This window comes from Odocoileus virginianus, chromosome 6, assembly GCF_023699985.2.
Source record: "Odocoileus virginianus isolate 20LAN1187 ecotype Illinois chromosome 6, Ovbor_1.2, whole genome shotgun sequence".
Taxonomy (NCBI): domain Eukaryota; kingdom Metazoa; phylum Chordata; class Mammalia; order Artiodactyla; family Cervidae; genus Odocoileus; species Odocoileus virginianus.
In genome coordinates, this window is record NC_069679.1 from 7,617,209 (window position 1) to 7,635,632 (window position 18,424).

General features: G+C 38.2%; 1 protein-coding gene across 11 annotated transcripts in view; it reads left to right on the top strand.

Annotated features, from left to right (window-relative positions):
* The window catches only part of IQCH (IQ motif containing H), a 225,769-nt gene that overhangs the window by 71,443 nt on the left and 135,902 nt on the right, over positions 1-18,424 (top strand). For 8 of the 11 annotated variants that reach the window (XM_070468684.1, XM_070468685.1, XM_070468686.1 and 5 more), the window contains one exon: positions 8,414-8,542. In XM_070468684.1, coding sequence (XP_070324785.1) covers positions 8,414-8,542 — 129 coding nt within the window. Of the gene's footprint in view, positions 1-8,413; positions 8,543-13,608; positions 13,696-18,424 lie in introns of those variants that run through there. The other 3 variants (XM_070468694.1, XM_070468695.1, XM_070468692.1) reach the window with 3 other exon arrangements.

Sequence of the window (18,424 nt, forward strand, 5' to 3'; positions counted from 1 at the left end):
ACATGTATTCCCCATCCCAGTCCCCCCTCCCACCTCCCTCTCCACCCGATCCCTCTGGGTCTTCCCAGTGCACCAGGCCCGAGCACTTGTCTCATGTCCCCAACCTGAGCTGGTTATCCATTTCACCCTAGATAATATACATGTTTCAATGCTGTTCTCCTGAAACATCCCACCCTCTCCTTTTCCCAGAGTCCACAAGTCTGTTCCATACATCTGAGTCTCTTTTTCTGTTTTGCATATAGGGTTATTGTTACCATCTTTCTAAAGTCCATATATATGTGTTAGTATACTGTAATGGTCTTTATCTTTCTGGCTTACTTCGCTCTGTATAATGGGCTCCAGTTTCATCCATCTCATTAGAACTGATTCAAATGAATTCTTTTTAATGGCTGAGTAGTATTCCATGGTGTATATGTACCACAGCTTCCTCATCCATTCGTCTGCTGATGGGCATCTGGGTTGCTTCCATGTCCTGGCTATTATAAACAGTGCTGCGATGAACATTGGGGTGCATGTGGCTCTTTCAGATCTGGTTTCCTTGGTGTGTATGCCCAGAAGTGGGATTGCTGGGTCATATGGCAGTTCTATTTCCAGCTTTTTAAGAAATCTCCACACTGTTTTCCATAGTGGCTGTACTAATTTGCATTCCCACCAACAGTGTAAGAGGGTTCCCTTTTCTCCACACCCTCTCCAGCATTTATTGCTTGTAGACTTTTGGATAGCAGCCATCCTGACTGGCGTGTAATGGTACCTCATTGTGGTTTTGATTTGCATTTCTCTGATAATGAGTGATGTTGAGCATCTTTTCATGTGTTTGTTAGCCATCTGTATGTCTTCCTTGGAGAAATGTCTGTTTAGTTCTTTGGCCCATTTTTTGATTGGGTCATTTATTTTTCTGGAGTTGAGCTGGAGGAGTTGCTTGTATATTTTTGAGATTAATCCTTTGTCTGTTGCTTCATTTGCTATTATTTTCTCCCAATCTGAGGGCTGTCTTTTCACCTTGCTTATAGTTTCCTTTGTTGTGCAAAAGCTTTTAAGTTTCATTAGGTCCCATTTGTTTATTTTTGCTTTTATTTCCAATATTCTGGGATGTGGGTCATAGAGGATCCTGCTGTGATTTATGTCGGAAAGTGTTTTGCCTATGTTCTCCTCTAGGAGTCTTATAGTCTCTGGTCTTACATTTAGATCTTTAATCCATTTTGAGTTTATTTTTGTGTATGGTGTTAGAAAGTGTTCTAGTTTCATTCTTTTACAGGTGGTTGACCAGTTTTCCCAGCACCACTTGTTAAAGAGGTTATCTTTTTTCCATTGTATATCCTTGCCTCCTTTGTCGAAGATAAGGTGACCATAGGTTCGTGGACTTATCTCTGGGCTTTCTATTCTGTTCCATTGATCTATATTTCTGTCTTTGTGCCAGTACCATACTGTCTTGATGACTGTGGCTTTGTAGTAGAGTCTGAAGTCAGGCAGATTGATTCCTCCAGTTCCATTCTTCTTTCTCAGGATTACTTTGGCTATTCGAGGTTTTTTGTATTTCCATACAAATTGTGAAATTATTTGTTCTAGTTCTGTGAAGAATACTGTTGGTAGTTTGATAGGGATTGCATTGAATCTATAGATTACTTTGGGTAGTATAGCCATTTTGACAATATTGATTCTTCCAATCCATGAACACGGTATATTTCTCCATCTGCTTGTGTCCTCTTTGATTTCTTTCATCAGTGTTTTATAGTTTTCTATGTATAGGTCTTTTGTTTCTTTAGGTAGATATACTCCTAAGTATTTTATTCTTTTTGTTGCAATGGTGAATGGTATTGTTTCCTTAATTTCTCTTTCTGTTTTCTCATTGTTAGTGTATAGGAATGCAAGAGATTTCTGTGTGTTAATTTTATATCCTGCAACTTGACTGTATTCGTTGATTAGCTCTAGTAATTTTCTGGTAGAGTCTTTAGGGTTTTCTATGTAGAGGATCATGTCATCTGCAAACAGCGAGAGTTTCACTTCTTCTTTTCCTATCTGGATTCCTTTTACTTCTTTTTCTGCCCTGATTGCTGTGGCCAAAACTTCCAAAACTATGTTGAATAGTAGTGGTGAGAGTGGGCACCCTTTTTTAAGCAAAAGGTCATCTCATCTTTATGTCAACATCCCCAGTGCTTAGGACCGCATTTAGCATTTTGTAGATACTAAATAGTTGGTTGAATGAATAAGCAAATGAAAGAGTAAGTGAATGACTAAAGCCTGAGTGTCATAAATGTAACCCTCTTTACTTCTCTTTGCTACATAATTGGCTGACATGTTAAAGAATGCTTAAGTGGATCCCCTTTTGTATCTCAAATATGAGCAAGTGAGATGATCTTTAATTTATTTCTGTCTCACTTTCTAACTGATGTCTGGAGTGTTTTAGATCTAAAGTTGGTTCCCAGGGTTCCTCTGGTACCTGAAGATTTATAGGTTCTCCATTTTACAGCCCCTATATCCTGTCTGCTGACCCACTAGTGGTGGTACAGAAAAACTCAAGAGGGACTGCATCAGTATAAGTCTCTTCGTTTATTAAAGCTCCCACAACTGAAACAGTTACTTTCTTAGTTACAAACCCTAGTTGTTTAGAAATCTTGGTGACACATGGTTTTAGTTTACATTATATTTACTCCCTGGGAAAACTCCAGCAGAGTTTTTATTTCTTGCTTTAGAAAAGGTTATATTCTTCCTGGGGTCAAATTAAGATGAATGAATGGATCAACCAATCTATCCTTGCTTTAGCAATAGATACAGTAAAAAATTGCTGCAAAACAAAGGTAAATCTAGAACCATAGCAACTTGTTCCAGAAAAGCATCACATTTTCATCCCTCAGTTATCTGCCAGAGAACACATGGCCTACCATAATATTTGTAGTTAATCAACCAATTAATCAACACATTTACTGACTACTTGCCATATGTCTGGTACTGTGCAAGGTAATATGAATGCCAGGAAAGCACAAGCCACACAAATGCTGATACAGTGCCTAGATGTTTACCTGTCCTGATGCTCTGAACTGTCATTTGAGTCACCCCAGATCTATAAAAGTCCAGCATGTGGTGAGAGATGACCAACTTCCAGAAGAGAATAGTTGTGGAAAATGCAAGACAAACTTCTCTACTTTTTCTGCAATTATCTTGCTAAATCCAAAGTATAATGTCTCCACCCCCATCCCCATCTTAAATGATTAAGAATATAAGTCTTCTAATAAGAAACCAAATTTTCAATTCAGGCTCTGTGAAACCTCAGGCAAGTTGTGCTCCAGTTTTAGAATAAATTCTATAAATGAGGCATGCCGGATCTGGCCTCACCTCCATTCTCATCTCACTCAGCTTTCTCTGTGCTCCAGCCACATGGGACTTCTCTCTTTTTCTTAGCAGGCCAAGCACTTTTTCACATCAGGCCTTCACAAGTCCTTTTACCTCTGCCTGTAAAAGTCATTTCCTCAAGCATCTGTCTTTTTTCTTTATAGATGATCACAATTTGTAATTATATATGTATTTGTGAATTTATTTTGTCTTCTCGGTCACTAAAGGCTCCATGAGGTCTGTCTGGTTCACCATTGAATCCCCAGTTCCCGGAATAGTTTCTGACATATAAAAGGAACTTAAATATTGGCTGAATGAATGAATGAATAGATGAATTCTAATTCCTAATCTAGTCAACAGGAACATGAGAGTGCTATGAAAATTTAATGAGACAATGGGGATAAGGGATAATTTTCAAAAACAGGTAAAATCCTGAGTCTCTTACAAATGAACACAAGTCAAAGATTTTAGTTGTTTAACTCATCAGTTTGAAAGAGAATTTGTAAGATGTCACAATTGGTCTAAAGGAGAATCCAAAGAACATATCTTTGTAGATCAGGAATATTGAAATAAATTTGTAAACAGAAGGAAAATTGGCATTTCCATGGGAAGAAGGAATGAATCTTCACTGATTTTTTTTCATGTCTATAGATATGAATTATTTGCATTATTATCAATTTTTTCCCCACAAGTTAACTTTAATCTCTGCAGAGTTGTACAATAGTCAAAGACTAGATTCAGATAATTCCTGGAGGCATTCCATAGAAAAGTATCCATTAATCTCTTTTGCTCATTCTAAAACATAAAAAAAAATTTCCTACAATTGTCCCCCAATTTGATGCAAAATGATCTTTAAAAAATTATTCACAAAATGTCATTTCATTAGGTTTGGCCTGATTATTTACATAGGTGCAGCAAGAATGTTAATCACCACATAGGCCATCTTAAGTTTGCTCTGTTGGAAGGAATCTCAGATTGAACTTTTAAAAGCCTCTATTACTTGCTATCCTGAGGCTAGAAAATCTGTCCACCAGATTTCTACTGTAGGACCTATAAATTTGGGCACATTCCTCTCCTCTCGAGATGCTCCTAATAACCTAAGGTTCTTGGGCCTGCTGGGAACTGACATTACTTTGCAACTCTAAGGATGGAAATCCTGTAAGCTAGGCCAGTTTTTCTTGGAGGGCTTTGTAAGCTTTTGGTTCCAAAAAATCAAGCTTAGTCCTTTAAATGTAGTTTATTATACCTGATTAATAGCATCATTATTAAATATGAAATTCCAGGCAAGTTCTTGGTTGCATAAACAATTTTCCAATTCTATCTTAGTAAAAGAAGAAAAGATTCTTATTGCAGCTATGCAAATAACCCATATTGCCATGAAAAGTAAGGAGGCTCAATGAGCTTCTGAATTTGGGAGGTGAGAGGGAGCTCATCTAAAATAGTAGAAGTTCAATTTCCTTATTTTCTGGGGATTTTAGGAATATTCAGTTCCTGTAAGTGCTCATTTCTCTATGTAAGTCAATCAGAACAGAGTTCCTTTGAGATTTTACCATCTAATTTATTAATACTGCCTGGAGACAATAAACATTCTACATTCATAATGAGAAATAAAGACCTTTCTGAATTACAGATACATAGACATTCATAGAGTTTATAGCTTCCATTCTAGTTTCAGCCACAGATGAAAAATAAACACAGAAGCGTAATGGTCCAGATATCAGAGTTATTCTCCTTCCTTGTGGGTATGAAATACCTAGTTGAATTCAGCTCAGAATACACATAGACAAATGGAAGACTACTAACTATACTCTCCATTGTCTCTCATTCAGTAAGGAATAAATCTCTGTGAGATCCATTTACAGAGATCACCAAATTCCCAGTCATTGTACCCACCAACAAGGACTAACTTGTCAGCCACAAATGAACCAAGACACAAAATTATGGTCAAGGCTATGGTTTTTCCAGTGCTCATGTATGGATGTGAAAGTTGTACTGTGAGGAAAGCTGAGTGCCGAAAAATTGATGCTTTTGAACTGTGGTGTTGGAGAAGACTCGAGAGTCTCTTGGACTGCAAGGAGATCCAACCAGTCCATCCTAAAGGAGATCAGTCCTGGGTGTTCATTGGAAGGACTGATGCTGAAGCTGAAACTCCAATACTTTGGCCACCTCATGCCAAGAGTTGACTCATTGGAAAAGACCCTGATGCTGGGAGGGATTGGGGGCAGGAGGAGAAGGGGACGACAGAGGATGAGATGGCTGGATGGCATCACCGACTCGATGGGCATGCATTTGAGTAAACTGCAGGAGTTGGTGATGGACAGGGAGGCCTGGTGTGCTTCGCTTCATGGGGTCACAAAGAGTTGGACACGACTGAGTGACTGAACTGAACTGAATATCAAAATTAGAAAAGCAAGGAACTTCCCTGGTGGTCCAGGGGCTAAGTCCCTGCTCTCTCAATGCAGGGGGTCCACGTTGAATCCCTGGGATTCAATTCCCTAATTCAACAGGGAACTAGATCCCACATGCCATAAGAGTTCAGATGCTGCAACTAAAAGATCCTACATGCCACAACTAAGACCCAGAATAGCCAAATGAATAATAAAATAAAAATTAGAAAAATCAGAAAAACAAAAGCCAGCAAAGTTCTGTTGCCACTCTGAATTAACTTAAAAAAATAAATTTGCAAATGCAGGTAAAACTGAGTTTTGGGAGTGGAAGAAGTACATTCCTTCTATGTGTCAAAATTTATTTGCATATATATAAACAAGAATTATTTGCATTGCTTTCAGTTTTCTATCAACTAACCTTAATCACTACAGAATTGTAAAATAGACTAATCAAAAACAAAGGTAATTATAGGGTCAGATAATCAAAGTCTCCAGTATTGTGATGAAAAGATATCCTTTTGCTTATTCCAAAATCTCAACTTTTTCCTTTCAATGGTAAATGCACACATGTGTTTGTCTAAAATTAAGTGAATTGCTTTAACCAGTACTAAAGCAAAGGTTAAAATCATGCTCATATTCTTTGAGATTCTCAGAGAATGAAACTCACTCTAGTGATGAAAATACACTGAATTAGAAGGACCTCTGTTTTCCACATCTACAAAATAGGCATAGTTCTTGGACATGGGGTATGATATTTATAGGTGGAAAATATTTGTGAGGACAAAGAATTCGTTTTCATATTATATTTTATTTTTTTTTAGTTTTTATATTTTAAAGTAGTTGAATTCTGGTGTTATCATAATAAAAACGCAAAATACTGATGTTGAAAAGGGCTTGGAGAGTTGTACTTGGGATCAGTAGATCTTCAGTTTTGAGAGTGAAAAAGATTAACCTGGAGTGCTTATTTAAAATGTAGATTACTGGGGCCCCATTCCAGTGGTTCTCAAACTTCAATGCACTCAAGTATCTCCTGGAGCCTTCAGCAATGCAGATTACCAGGGCTTCGCCTCAGAAATTGGGATAGGCCCCAAGAATATCCATTTTTAATAAAAAGTTCTCACTCTAAATAATCCTGTTAAGTAAACTTACCAGGTAGCCCAGTGGTAAAGAATCTGCCTGTCAATACAGTCAATGTGGGTTCCATCCCTGCCTGGGTCAGGAAGATCTCCTGGAGGACAAGATGGCAACCCACTCCATTATTCTTACCTGGAAAATTCCATGGACAGAGGAGCCTGGTGGGTTACAATCTGTGGGGTCACAAAGAATCAGACACCACTGAATGAGCATGGGCACTTGCGCGCGCACACACACACACACACACACACACACACACACACACAAATAAACTGAAGACTTCTCTTGGAATCATTGTTTTAGAATCACTTACAACATTGTTTTGGAATCACTGTTGTTAGTGAACTCTTCAGCTCTCCCATCATTCTTCTGAATTCCTTTAATACTAGACTTTAATATCCTGAATGTGATATAATATAGTCCTTAGAGGTGATAAGGCAAATGAAAACAGTATTTATCCCTCTTAGGATGTGTGCCAACTTCTTCAGCCTCGTCCAGTTTAGGACACAGTTTTTTCACTTAGATTTCATTGAGACCCAGAGTTCTTTATTTTCCTTCCTATTACCTGACAGCAACAAGAAGCTGAAGCCCTATCACACATCTATGTCAAGTACTCCCTGACTTTCTGGCTTCAATATGATGCATGCGTACGAAGTCTCTTCAGTTGTGTTCAACTCTTTGCAGCCTGGACTTTAGCCTGCCAGGCTCTTCTGTCCATGGGATTCTCCAGGCAAGAATACTGGAGTGGATTGCCATACCCTCCTCTAGGGGATCTTCCCGACTCAGGGATCGAACCTGCGTCTGTTTGGTTCCTTGCATTGGAACCACTTTACCACTAGCGCCACCTATGATAGATTCCCCTTAATGTGAGTTTTGCCCCTGACAGCAGGCTTTGCTCAGTTATTCATTTACTCATTGAAGTTTTTAAAAACGATGTCTCCTGTCCTTGAGAAACCTCGTCACCGGTCATATTGACACAGTATGAGATCTAGGAATTGTAAATTAGTTGCAGTAATACTAACCATGTTGCCCAGTTACACTAAAACAATCTATTTGGGCATTCACATCTTCTGGTAATATGAGAAATGTCTAAAAGGAACTCTTTTTTAAAGAATAAAATGTAACTCATTATAACAGCAGAAATACAATTTCAAGCACACAGATTTTCTTTCTTTCAGAACCAAAGATCTCCTTAGTTATGGACTGTGTACCTGATTTCTCTGAATTTTAAAAAGAATACCAATATTAGTAATAATTGAAAAATGCCATGATGTATAAAGAAGTTTTTGTTTGCATTGGAAGTATATTTCTATCTTGAAATTACCGTAGTACAAGTTTATTTCATAATATCACTATTAGAAATGCCATCTTTTTTCCTTCAGTTGTTAGACAAATAGATAGAACACATACTATGGCTATTTTTTCATGCAAAGGATTAAGGCACTAAATGTACTCTCACAAATAAACTAATGAATAGAGAAAGTTACATTTGTGAAATTTATAGAGTTCAGACTTTGTAGAAGTGCTTGAAGTTAAACTCGTATTCTTCTAACCTTCCTTTTTAGGGATTTTAAGCATGATAGAACGAGGATTGATTCCACCAACAGCAAGAATTACCTTTCAGAATCCACCTATTATTCCCAGAGCCGCTCCTCTGCATCGTGTTGATGAAGGACGTAAGAGTTTCGCTACTGGTAAGACAGTCTTCTTAGTTGGGGATAAACAGAAATTACCAAAATCTACTCTTCTAGTATACAACTTTTATCTTCAGTAATAGGAGAGACTTAAACTTGTAATGGTTCTGAGTTTCAGTTTACTGAATAAAGCAACATTAGTCTTTTTGTGAAATACCTACTTAGGGCCTGTGTTTTCTATGTGTGAGAAAGTTGGTATTTTCAAGGGGTTGGATTGCAGCTTGGTTGGAAAAATAAGACAGATATAATAAAAAATAAATAACAACACAAAGCATTAGAAACTAAAAACAAAATGGATGTTAAAATCTAGTACTGTGAGTATTCAGAATGATTGCTGAGAGGTGAAATAATAGCAGACTTCAAAGAGGAGCCTGGCTAAAATAGGAGAAAAGCACCTACCTAGGTATCTACTCAGTGGTTCCAGAGCCTTAGGCAAGTCATTTACTTTCTCAGGGCCTCAGCTTCACCAGTTATAGAATGAGGGGTTTTGGCTAATAAATTCACCTACTCAACAACTATTTGTTGAATGCTTGCTTTATCCAAGGTAGTTGGGGATCTGACAGAGAAAATAAGTCAATCACATGTATTCTTGTGGTGCTTACATTCTAGTAGAAGATATAGATAATAATCAGGTAAGTAAATGAGAATTTAAGCTAAGGACAAGTGCTAGAAATAAAATAACATGGACTGAGAATGATAAAAGGAAGTGATTACTTTGCTCGGGAGGGAAGGGTCAGGGAATGTATCTTGGAAGATGTTGAGATCTAAATGATGAGAAGGAGGCAGTCATGTAAAGATGTAGGGAAGAGTATTTCAGATGTAGGGCAGCATTGGCATAATGGCCCAGGGGATTTAGGAGGGAGTAAGCAAGAATGCTAGTGGGGCTGGAGGGCCAAGAGAAGGAAGAGATAAGGGTAGAGAGGCAGAGAAGACTGGAATGGTGTAGGGTAGAACAGAGACCACGAGTTGTCTTCAAGGCCGATTCTTCCCTACTTCCACAGTAATTGAGTCATGGGTGTGCACATGTCAGCTTGGCCAAAGACATTTCTAGTCTTCCTTTCAGCTAGCTGAACTTGGAAACTTCCTTCCAGCTTCTGGACAATGAGAATGTAAGCGGAAGGGGAAAGGGAACTTCTGGGCCTGGCTTCCTCTTTTCATTTTTCCATCTCTGAATAGCTGGGATGAAGATATATATGATGGGTTAGCACTTTGGAGTCAAAAATGGAACTCCAGGTTGAGTCTGGCCAAGATACCCTGCCGACCCAGGACTCTTTTCCTTTCAACTGTTGTGTGAAAGAGAAACAAACTCTTAATTTGTTTAAGCCATTTAGTATATCTTAGGATCTTTCTTTTTAAAAACCTTACACTATAGCAGAACCAGCAAGGCATCCTTTAAATCACGATGAGGAATTGGATCTAATCCTAATTAAAGTGAGAAATCACTGAAAAGTTCAAACAGGAGGATGAGGTGATCTGATTTATATTTTAATAAGACCATGATTACTGCTTTACAGATAATGAGTCATACAGGAACATGAGTGGGACCAAGAAGGCTAGTTAGAAGGCTGTTTTGGTAAACCAGGTGAGAAATGATGGTGAATTTAAAGAGGATGGTATCAGTGGATATGAGGAGAAGTAAACAAATTCAGATTATATTTTGGAGGTAGAGCCATGAAGAATGACTGAAAGAAAGAAATGAAGAACGACTAACAGACAGGAGTGAGGAAAAGAGAGGCATCAGGGTTATCCTGATATTATATATGTATGAATGAGTATGTATGAACATACCCCAATTTTGTATCCATTCTACTGTTGATGGGAATTTCAGTGGTTTATACCACAGAGCTATTAGGGATAATACCACTATGAACATTCTTGCATATGTCTTTTAATGTAAATATATATATATATATATATACACCCTGCTCTTGGATACATAGTAAAAGGAATTGCTGGGTCATGGGGTAAACATATGCTCAGATTTAGTAGGTAACACCAAATGGCTTTGCAACGTGTTTCTACTGATTTATTTTCTTACTAGCAGTATATGAAAATTCCAGATGATATATATCTTTGTCAACATTTTATATTTCCTTTTCTTTGTTTATTGCTTCGCCACCCTGAAGATTGTTGGGGTATATCTTTGTGGGTTTAATTTCTATTTCCCTGATGACCAATAAAGTTAAACAGTTTGTGGGGTTTTTTGATATGTGTATTGCTCATTTGAATATCTTCTTTTGTAAACTGACTTAAAACTTCAACATATTTTTAATGGGTTGTTTTTTCTTGGTTATTTATAGTATTATATATGTATCCTGGATACTAATCTTCTATAAGTTATAGGGGACTAGAATGCAAAAGTAGGAAGTCAAGAAACACCTGGAGTAACAGGCAAATTTGGCCTTGGAGTACAGAATGAAGCAGGGCAAAGGCTAATAGAGTTTTGCCAAGAGAACGCACTGGTCATAGCAAACACCCTCTTCCAACAACACAAAAGAAGACTCTACACATGGACATTACCAGATTTTCAAAACCAAAATCAGACTGATTATATTCTTTGCAGCCAAAGATGGAGAAGTTCTATACAGTCAGCAAAAACAAGACTGGAAGCTGACTGTGGCTCAGATCATGAACTCCTTATTGCCAAATTCAGACTTAAATTGAAGTAGGGAAAACCACTAGACCATTCAGGTATGACCAAAATCAAATCTCTAATGATACTACAGTGGAAGTGAGAAATAGATTAAAGGGACTATATCGGATAGACAGAGTGTCTGAGAAACTGTGGACAGAGGTTCATGACATTGTACAGGAGACAGAGAACAAGACCGTCCCCAAGGAAAAGAAATGCAAAAAAGCAAAAAGCTTGTCTGAGGAGACCTTACAAATAGCTGTGAAAAGAAGAGAAGCAAAAAGCAAAGGAGAAAAGGAAAGATATACCCATTTGAATGCAGAGTTCCAAAGAATAGCAAGGAGAGATAAGAAAACCTTCCTCAGGGATCAATGTAAAGAAACAGAGGAAAACAACAGATTGGGAAAGACTGAGATCTCTTCAAGAAAGTTCGAGATACCAAGGGAACATTTCATGAAAAGATGGGCTAAATACAGGACAGAAATAGTATGGACCTAACAGAAGCAGAAGATATTAAGAAGAGGTGGCAAGAATACACAGAAGAAATGTGCAAAAAATATCTTCATGACCCAGATAATCACGATGGTGTGATCACTCACCTAGAGCCAGATATCCTGGAATGTGAAGTCAAGTAGGCCTTAGGAAGCATCATTGCAAACAAAGCTAGTGGAGGTGATGGATTTTCAGTTGAGCTATTTCAAATCCTAAAAGATGATGCTGTGAAAGTGCTGCACTCAATATGTCAGCAAATTTGGAAAACTCAGCAGTGGACACCAGAATGGAAAAGTTCAGTTTTCATTCCAATTCCAAAGAAAGGCAATCCCAAAGAATGCTCAAACTACCGCACAATTGCACTCATCTCACACCCTAGTAAAATAATGCTCAAAGGTCTCCAAATCAGCCTTCAACAATATGTGAACCATGAACTTCCAGATGCTCAAGCTGATTTTAGAAAAGATAGAGGAAACAGAGATCAAATTGTCAAATTCTGCTGGATCATTGAAAAAGCAAGAGTTCCAGAAAAACATCTATTTTTGCTTTATTGACATTGCCAAAGCCTTTGCCTGTGTGGATCACAATAAACTGTGGAAAATTCTGAAAGAGATGGAAATGCCAGACCACCAGACCTGCCCCTTGAGAAATCTGTATGCAGGTCAGGAAGCAACAGTTAAAACTGGATATGGAACAACAGACTGGTTCCAAATAGGAAAAGGAGTACATCAAGGCTGTATATTGTCACCCTGCTTATTTAACTTATGTGCAGAGTACATCATGAGAAACAGTGGGCTGGAAGAAGCACAAGCTGGAATCAAGATAGCCTGGAGAAATATCAATAACCTCAGATATGCAGATGACACCACCCTTATGGCAGAAAGTGAAGAAGAACTAAAGAGCCTCTTGATGAAAAAGGAGAGTGAAAAAGTTGGCTTAAAGCTCAACATTCAGAAAACAAAGATCCAGCCCCATCACTTCATGGCAAATAGATGGGGAAACTGTGACAGACTTCATTTTGGGGGGCTCCAAAATAACTGCAGATGGTGATTGCAGCCATCAAATTAAAAGACGCTTACTCCTTGGAAGAAAGGTTATGACCAACCTAGACAACATATTAAAAAGCAGAGACATCACTTTGCTGACAAAAGTCCGACTATTCAATGCTATGGTTTTTCCAGTAGTCATCTATGGTTGTGAGAATTGGACTATAAAGAAAGATGAGTGCCCAAGAGTTGATGCTTTTGAACTGTGATGTTGGAGAAGACTCTTGAGAGTCCCTTGGACCCAAGGAGATCCAACCAGTCCATCCTAAAGGAAATCAGTCCTGAATAATCACTGGAAGGACTGATGTTGAAGCTGAAGCTCCAATACTTTGGCAACCTGATGCGAAGAGCAGACTCATTGGAAAAGACCCTGATGCTGGGAAAGATTGAAGGTGGGAGGAGAAGGGGATGACAGAAGATGAGATGGTTGGATGGCATCACCGACTCAGTGGGCATGAGTTTGAGTAAACTCTGGGAGTTGGTGATGGACAGGGAGGCCTGATGTGCTACAGTCCATGGGGTCGCAAAGAGTCAGACACGACTGAGTGACTGAACTGAACTGAACTGATATTATGAATACTTTATTCTACTCTGTGGCCTGGCATTTCATTATCTTACTTGTGTCTTTGTTTTTAACTAAAATTTTAAATTTATTAATTTAAAAAAATGTTTGGCTGTGCTGAGTCTTTTTTGCTGTGTGAGGGCTTTCTTCAGTTGCAGTGCACTGGCTTCTCATTGTGGTGGCTTCGCTTGTTGCAGAGCAAAGGTTCTGGAAAGCACGGGCTTTAGTAGTTGTGGACACAGGCGCAATAGTTGTGGCACACGGGCTTAGTTGCCCTGCAGTATGTGGAATCTTCCCAGATTAGGGATCAAACTGGTGTCCTTTGTATTGGCAGGTGGATTCTTTACCACTGGACCACCAGGAAAGTCCTGTTTTTAACTAAACTTTTGATTTTGAGATAATTGTGGATTCACATGCAACTGTAAGTAATAATGCAGGCAGATCCTTTGCACTCTTAACTCAATTTTTCCCATAATAGCATACTGCCAAACTATCGTACAATATGACAACTGAAATATTGATACAGCTAAGATACAGAACATTTCCTCTAGCTCATGGATTCCTCATGTTAGCCGCTAAGACCCTCAGGCACGCCCCTCCCACCCTACACTCCTTTAAACCCTGGCAACAACTAATCTGTTCTCTATTTCTGTAATTTTATTATTTCAAATATGTTAGATAAATGGACTCTTACAGTATGTAAACTTTTGTAATTGTTTTTTTCACTCAAAGCAATTCTTTGAAGATTTAATCCAGGTCGTTGCTTATATCAGCAGTTTATTCCTTTTTGTTGCTGACTAGTAACCCACAGTATGAGAGTACCACAACTGTTAAACCATTCGCCTGTTAAAGGATGTATGGGCTGTCTCCAGCGTTTGGTGACGATGAATAAAGTTGCTGTGCACCTTTGTGTGCAGCTTTTTATATGAACCTACTTGTCATTTCTTTAGGACAGATTCCCAGGGGCGTAACTGCTGGATCTCATGGTAGTTGCATGCTTCTTTCCTCCACGTACATTTAGAGCTTCATCAGACGGTGTTATGATTTTTGTTTCAACATCAATATAATTTAGAAAACTCAAGAAGAAAAAGCACGTCTATTGTTTTTACCCATATTTCTGCTTTACTGTGTTCTTTCTTCTTTTCTGATATTCCAAAATTCTTTCTTTTATCATTTTCAATCTATTTAGAGTATTTTCTTTAGCCAGTGTTTAGGGTTGGTGTAACCAACATTGCTCTGTAAAGAGCAATATTGCATAGGAACCTGAAACGCTATGTCCATGAATCAAGGCAAATTGGAAGTGGTCAAACAGGAGATGGCAAGAGTAAACATCAACATTTTAGGAATCAGCAAACTAAGATGGACTGGAATGGGTGAATTTAATTCAGATGACCATTACATCTACTAATATGGGCAAGAATCCCTTAGAAGAAATGGAGTAGCCATCATAGTCAACAAGAGTCCAAAATGCAGTACTTGGATGCAGTCTCAAAAATGACGGAATGATCTCTGTTCATTTCTAAGGCTAAGCATTCAATATCACAGTAATCCAAGTCTATGCCCCAACCAGTAATGCTGAAGAAGCTGAAGTTGAACGATTCTATGAAGACCTACAAGACCTTCTAGAACTAACACCCAAAAAAGATGTCCTTTTCATTATAGGGGACTGGAACACAAACGTAGGGAGTCAAGAAATAGCTGGAGTAACAGGCAAATTGGGGCTTGTATATAAAATGAAGCAGGGCAAAGGCTAATAGAGTTTTACCAAGAGAACACACTGGTCATAGCAAACACCCTCTTCCAACAACACAAGGGAAGACTCTACACATGGACATCACCAGATGGTCAACACCAAAATCAGGTTGATTATATTCTTTGCAGCCAAAGATGGAGAAGTTCTATACAATCAGCAAAAACAAGACCGGGAGCTGATGTGGCTCAGATCATGAACTCCTTATTGCCAAATTCAGACTTAAATGGAAGGAAGTAGGGAAAACCACTAGACCATACAGTTCAGTTCAGTTCAGTCATTCAGTCATGTCTGACTCTTTGGGACCCCATGAATCGAAGCACGCCAGGCCTCCCTGTCCATCACCAGCTCCCAGAGTTTACTCAAACTCATGACCATCGAGTTGGTGATGCCATCCAGCCATCTCATCCTCTGTCGTCCCCTTCTTCTCCTGCCCCCAATACCTCCCAGCATCAGGGTCTTTTCCAATGAGTCAACTCTTTGGAAAGTTATGACCAACCTAGATAGCATATTAAAAAGCAGAGACATTACTTTGCCAACAAAGGTCCGACTAGTCAAAGCTATGGTTTTTCCAGTAGTCTTGTATGGATCTGCGAGTTGGACTATAAAGAAAGCTGAGCGCCCAAGAGTTGATGCTTTTGAACTGTGATGTTGGAGAAGACTCTTGAGAGTCCCTTGGACTGCAAGGAGATCCAACCAATCCATCCTAAAGGAGATCAGTCCTGAATGTTCATCGGAAGGACTGATGTTGAAGCTGAAACTCCAATACTTCGGCCACCTGATGCGAAGAACTGACTCATTTGAAAAGACCCTGATGCTGGGAAAGATTGAAGGCAGAAGGAGTAGGAGATGACAGAGGATGAGATAGTTGGATGGCATCAGACTGGATTGACATGAGTTTGAGCAAGCTCTGGGAGTTGGTGATGGACAGGGAAGCCTGGAGTGCTGCAGTCCATGGGGTTGCAAATAATCGGCCACGACTGAGCAACTGAACTGAACTGAGGGTCAGAGTACTAGTGACAAATTATCTTCATTTTTCTTCATCTTAGACTGTCTTGGTTTCTCCTTTATCTCCTAAAGGATATTTTCACTAGCTTTAGGATTCTCGGTTGATAGTGCTTTTCTTACAGCATTTAAAAAGACTGTGCCACTTCCTTTCTCCTCCATGGTTTCTGATGAGAAATCCACTGTTCTTTTTTTCTTTTTTTCCTGCTGTAGGTAAGGTGTTGCTTTTTTTCTCCTGCTTCCAAGATTTCTCTCTGCCTTTAGTTTTTAGGAAGTCTTGACTTTATCTTAATGTGGATTTCTTTTTTATCTTGTTTGGGATTGGCTCACCTTCTATAGGTTTGTATGTTTTGCCAAATTTGGGGGTTTTTCAGCCATTATTTCTTTGATTACATTTTTTTCAGCTTTACCCTCTTTTGCCTCTCTTTATGGGTATGTGACACAAATGTTAGATCTCTTGGTATAATCCCACAGGCCCTTGAGGCTCTGTTCATTTTTTACCCCTGTCTCTTTTCTCTCCATTGTTCAGACTGGGTAATTTCTATTTTTCTGTCTTCTAGTTCACTGATTCACTTGTCCTCTACATTCTGCTGTTGAGCCATCCACTGAATTTTGTATTTAGATGACTGTATTCTTCTGTTCCAAAATTTCAATTTGTTTAAAAAAAATGTACACTTAAAAATGGTTAAAATGATAAATGTGTGTGTGTGTTTTTTTTTTTTTTCTGCGCTGCACACAGCTGTGGGATTTTAGTTCCTTGACCATGGATTGAACCCAGGCCATGGCAGTGAAACCACCGAATCCTAACCAGTGAACCACCAGGGAATTCCTTGTTATGTGTATTTTAACACAGATTAAAAATTAAATTTGGTTCCTCTGTATATATTCTATTTTCTTTGTGGAGATTTTCTATTTCTTTGCTGAGATTTTATATTCTTTTATTTGTTTCGTGTGTTTCTGTAATTGCTTGTGGAACATTTTTACGACGGTTGCTTTAAACTTTTTGTCAGGTAATTTTAAGCTTTCTGTCGTCTCAGTGTTGGTATCTATTCCTTGTCTTTTTTCATTCAGCTCCTGGTTCTTGGTATAATGAGTGATTCTCAATAGAAACTTTGACATTGTGGGTATTATATTATGAGACTCTGGTTCTTATTTAAATCTGTTTTAGCTGGTTCCCCTGACACCCCTGTTAATTTTCTATGCCCTTGAGAAATAAGCCAAATTAGCTACAATATATCATCCTGTGTATGCATTGCTGGATTTCATTTGTTAGTATTTTGTTTACCATTGTTCAGGAGTAGGGTTGTCCTAAATTTTTCCTTTCCTATGTTTTCCTTTGGTTTTAGTAGCTAGGTGAGCTTTGCCTCAATGAGTGGGAAAATGTCATTTCAGGTCCTTTGCTCATTTAAAAATTAGGGTTATTTGGTTTTTTGCTATTAAGTTGCATGAGTTTCTGGTATGTATTATATATATGTATATTTATCATCACAATGTATACTTTAAATATCTTATAATTTCTTTTGTCAATTATACTCCATAAGGCTATAATTTTTAAAAATAGAAGGAACAAATAAATAATATGAAGATGAAAAAATGCAGAAACTGCAGATAGATAGAATTTTAAAAATAATATGATAACAATGTCAATACATTTTAAAAAACAAAATGAAGGTTTCCTAGAAAAATCTAAATTACTAAAGTTAATTCAAGAAAAAATCGGAAACTTGAAACAATACTGTTAGAAAATTTGACTTGGTAGGTAAAAATATCTGTCTTACAGATGGACAGGTACCTACTTGAGCACCCACCCACCCACCCACACACACACACAAATATACCAAACAAAAAAGGCCTCACGTCTTTTATAGACAAGTTTTACCGATTTTAAAGATCAGGTAATTCTTATATTAAATGCCATAGTGAAACGAAAGAAGGCGAGCTTGCCAACTTATTTTATGAAGCTACTATAACTTTGGTACCAAAACTAGATGAGGACAGTGCAAGAAAAAATGTATAAATCAATCTCAGGAACATAAAAAATAACATTGTAAATGAAAGTTAGCAGTATGACTACAATGTGTAAAATATATAACTAGCAGGAAACTGCTGTATAACATGGGGAGCCCAGCCCGGTGCTCCGTGACAGCCTAGAAGAGTGAAATATGGAGGGAACGGGACTCAAGAGGGAGGGAGTATGTGCAATCAGTATAAAAGACTGATTCATCCTGATGTGTGGTAGAGACCACCACAACACCGTAAAGCAATTATCATCCAAAAATAAAAAGTTAGCAGTATGGCTTTTACATTCACCATAATCAAGGAAGAATATGTGGCAGATTCAACATTAGAAAAATCAAACAATATAATTCACCACATTAACAGATTAATAAAGAAA